Source organism: Limulus polyphemus, unplaced genomic scaffold, assembly GCF_000517525.1.
Source record: "Limulus polyphemus unplaced genomic scaffold, Limulus_polyphemus-2.1.2 Scaffold9460, whole genome shotgun sequence".
Classification (NCBI taxonomy): domain Eukaryota; kingdom Metazoa; phylum Arthropoda; class Merostomata; order Xiphosura; family Limulidae; genus Limulus; species Limulus polyphemus.
The window spans coordinates 7,936-10,787 of record NW_013675070.1 but is presented as its reverse complement, the minus strand read 5'-3'; the positions used below and the strand labels follow the sequence as shown (position 1 = coordinate 10,787).

At 34.4% G+C, this 2,852-nt stretch overlaps 1 protein-coding gene across 1 annotated transcript in view; it reads left to right on the top strand.

The window, feature by feature from the left end:
- LOC106475931 (CREB-binding protein-like) overlaps nucleotides 1-2,852 on the top strand; it is a gene marked incomplete at its 3' end in the record, with an annotated part of 19,816 nt that overhangs the window by 9,411 nt on the left and 7,553 nt on the right. Inside the window, exon 2 of the mRNA XM_013936607.2 lies at nucleotides 1,042-1,877. Within this exon, the coding sequence (XP_013792061.2) occupies nucleotides 1,042-1,877 (836 nt within the window). The remainder of the gene's footprint in view (nucleotides 1-1,041; nucleotides 1,878-2,852) is intronic.

Below are 2,852 nucleotides of genomic sequence, written 5' to 3'. Positions count from 1 at the left end.
TAAAAATTCATTAGATATTATTATCTAAATGTTAATAGACAACATCTTAAAACATAAACACCTAAAATTAAGATAAAAATTCTCATTATTATGATGATGAAACTTTTGTATTGTTTTTTAATTCAAAAATAGTATTTTTCACAATAAAAATTAACATCAAGACTACTGTACACACTTTCTTTTCTTTGAAATATATTCAATTGTTACAATCATTTGTGTTATTAAAATAATTATTGATACATTTAAAATGATATTATCTTTCGTTATTGATAAATAGTTGGAGTACCCGTCCACTGGACGAAAGTTATGTAAATTCATGATAATCGAAAGGACATGAAAAGTTGCTTTCGTTATATGTAATTGTAAAAAATGCCCATAAAGACTGCAAAACCACAAGTTGGCATGTATCTCCACATGGATCCAACACATCTTTATGCTAAAGTTGATGAAGATCCATCAGCAGGGGGTAAAGTGGGGGTACAAATGCAAAACTGAAAATTTGTATGTACCTCCACATGGACAGACAACGGACAGTCCTATTATATTTACATAATTAAGATTATCATTGAAAATGCATGTCATATTGTTTTTTGTTAAGCTACACAATGGGCTATCTGTGCTGTGCCTACTATGTGTATTAAAACCTGGTTTTTAGTGATTGCTTACTGCTGAGCCAGTAAGGTTATATTGATTAATAATTACTGTGTTTTCCAGTACTCCCTCTTAAATGAAGGTTGTGTAAACTGTTGGTATTTTATTTTGTTGTGTCATGTTCAGAAGGTGTACGCTATCTTTTAGGATCTTTCTTTGAATGTCCATTTTGTCAAATTTTGCCTACAGTCAGCTTCCTAATACTAAACATTCAGATTTTAGCTTGTATCTTAGCTTTACTTGTCTTATATATGCATCTCTTATTTTTAGGCCTTGATTTTTATAAAGATGCTATCATTAGAGGTATAGATAAGTTGATTATTGCACACTTTTCTTTAAATTAGTGAAGTTATTTAATTTTTATATATAAGTATATATATTTTTTTCCAGATTTCAATTTGGGAAACCTGTGGGATTTGGAGAAGGAACTTCCAGAAGAGTTGGATGCTTCAAATATGGGTTCTGATCAGACTTATCAGTTGCCATCCAGCTCTCGCTCCGGTCAAAACATGCAGAACGGTGCTCTCGACTCACCACTGAACCAGGGAGATATTGGTGTTAGACCACAGCAGTTGTCCCATCTACTACAAAACAAGGCAGTGGTGAGCCATGGTGCACTTCTGAGTTCCAAGAGTCATACAGGAATATCTAGCAACCACACAATTTCTAATCCTAATGTGTTACATGTACAGAGTCCTCATTCAAACATGTCCTCTCCTGGTATAATTGGTAGTAGAGCAGGGACTCCGGTGTCTAGTGTGGTTCACAATCACACCATGAGCTCTGTGAACGTAACAGCTTTACCAAACACGCTGTTGAGCAGTGGGTCGAATATGTCGATTGGTATTAATCCAGCGGGGAGTATGGTTTCAGGGGTCAATAAAAGTGGACTAGTAACCCCCCAGGGAAAGTTGTTGGACACCATTACAACAAACAGTATACCAATACACCTGCAGCAGCAACAACCGAATCATCCACCCAAGTTTACCCAGTCTCAGTTACAGCATTCTTACCAAACACAGCAACAACTTGACGGAGGAGTCATGAATGGTCCTCACATGACTCTGAACAGTCCTGGATCACTGCGCATGCCTACCAGTGGTGTTTCAACAAGTGGCATGACACACAACACCATGTTAGCTAGTGCTATCCCTCAAAACTCTGCACATCAGAACCCCCTTAACCATCTTACTATCAGCACTTCTCAACCAACACCAGTAATGAAGGTACAGGCTTTTTTACTATTATTGAATAACAGTTTTTAAATGAATAATAGTAGTGTTATTTGTTACTAGTTTATTAAATATTCTGTTTTCATATTCTCAAGTAATTAAAGAACTTTCTGACATTGTTAAATCTAACGGCAAAGAGCTTGTCAGCCAATTACAGATTATTTAATATGACTTGTTAAACAGATCAATTACATCTTAGTGACCAAAATGGAATTCACTTCTCACGTTTGCTTACGTTATTAATGAGGTTATACATCCTACAGTTGTAAATCCATGTTTTCAGTATGTTTAATTATAACAATTAGTTAGTGTTTTAATACTTTCAGTAATAAAATGTTGTAATTTCTCTAAAATGTTAGCTTTTGAAATTGTATTCTGTTATAATAGTAGTAAGAGTTTTAACGTGTAAATTGTTAATTGTTTTAACGTTTCCTATAGAGGAGACAAAACCAATAATTTTCATCCAGTTCTCTAAAGTACAACATGGGCTACTGTTGCACATTGTTTTACAGACTGTATAAGCAGTTATTAAAGAATTATTACTATTGGTTCTATGTCTGTTGGGGCCAGCATCAAAAACATCTTTCGCTATGTGGCTAATACGTTCTTAATTTCAAGTAGGTTACAATATACTCAAGTGGCTACTAAAGTTAACATTCAATTATCATTTTGATATACAGAAACATCTGTTAGCTGAGTTCTTGCACAGATCTTAAAATAACCAACAATTGGTTCAGTTATCAACGCTATTTTCAAGTTTTTAACAACTCTACTTTCAAGATCTACGTATCTACATGAGCCGATGTTTCCCTTTATCAACGTTATATTTTAAGATCTGTGAAAGAACTCAGCTAACAGATGTTTCCGCACATAAAAGCTGTCTTCAATAAAATCAAGTTTTACATGAGGACGCACAATAAGGTTCAGTTTTACATGAGGACGCACAATAAGGTTCAGTTTTACATGAGG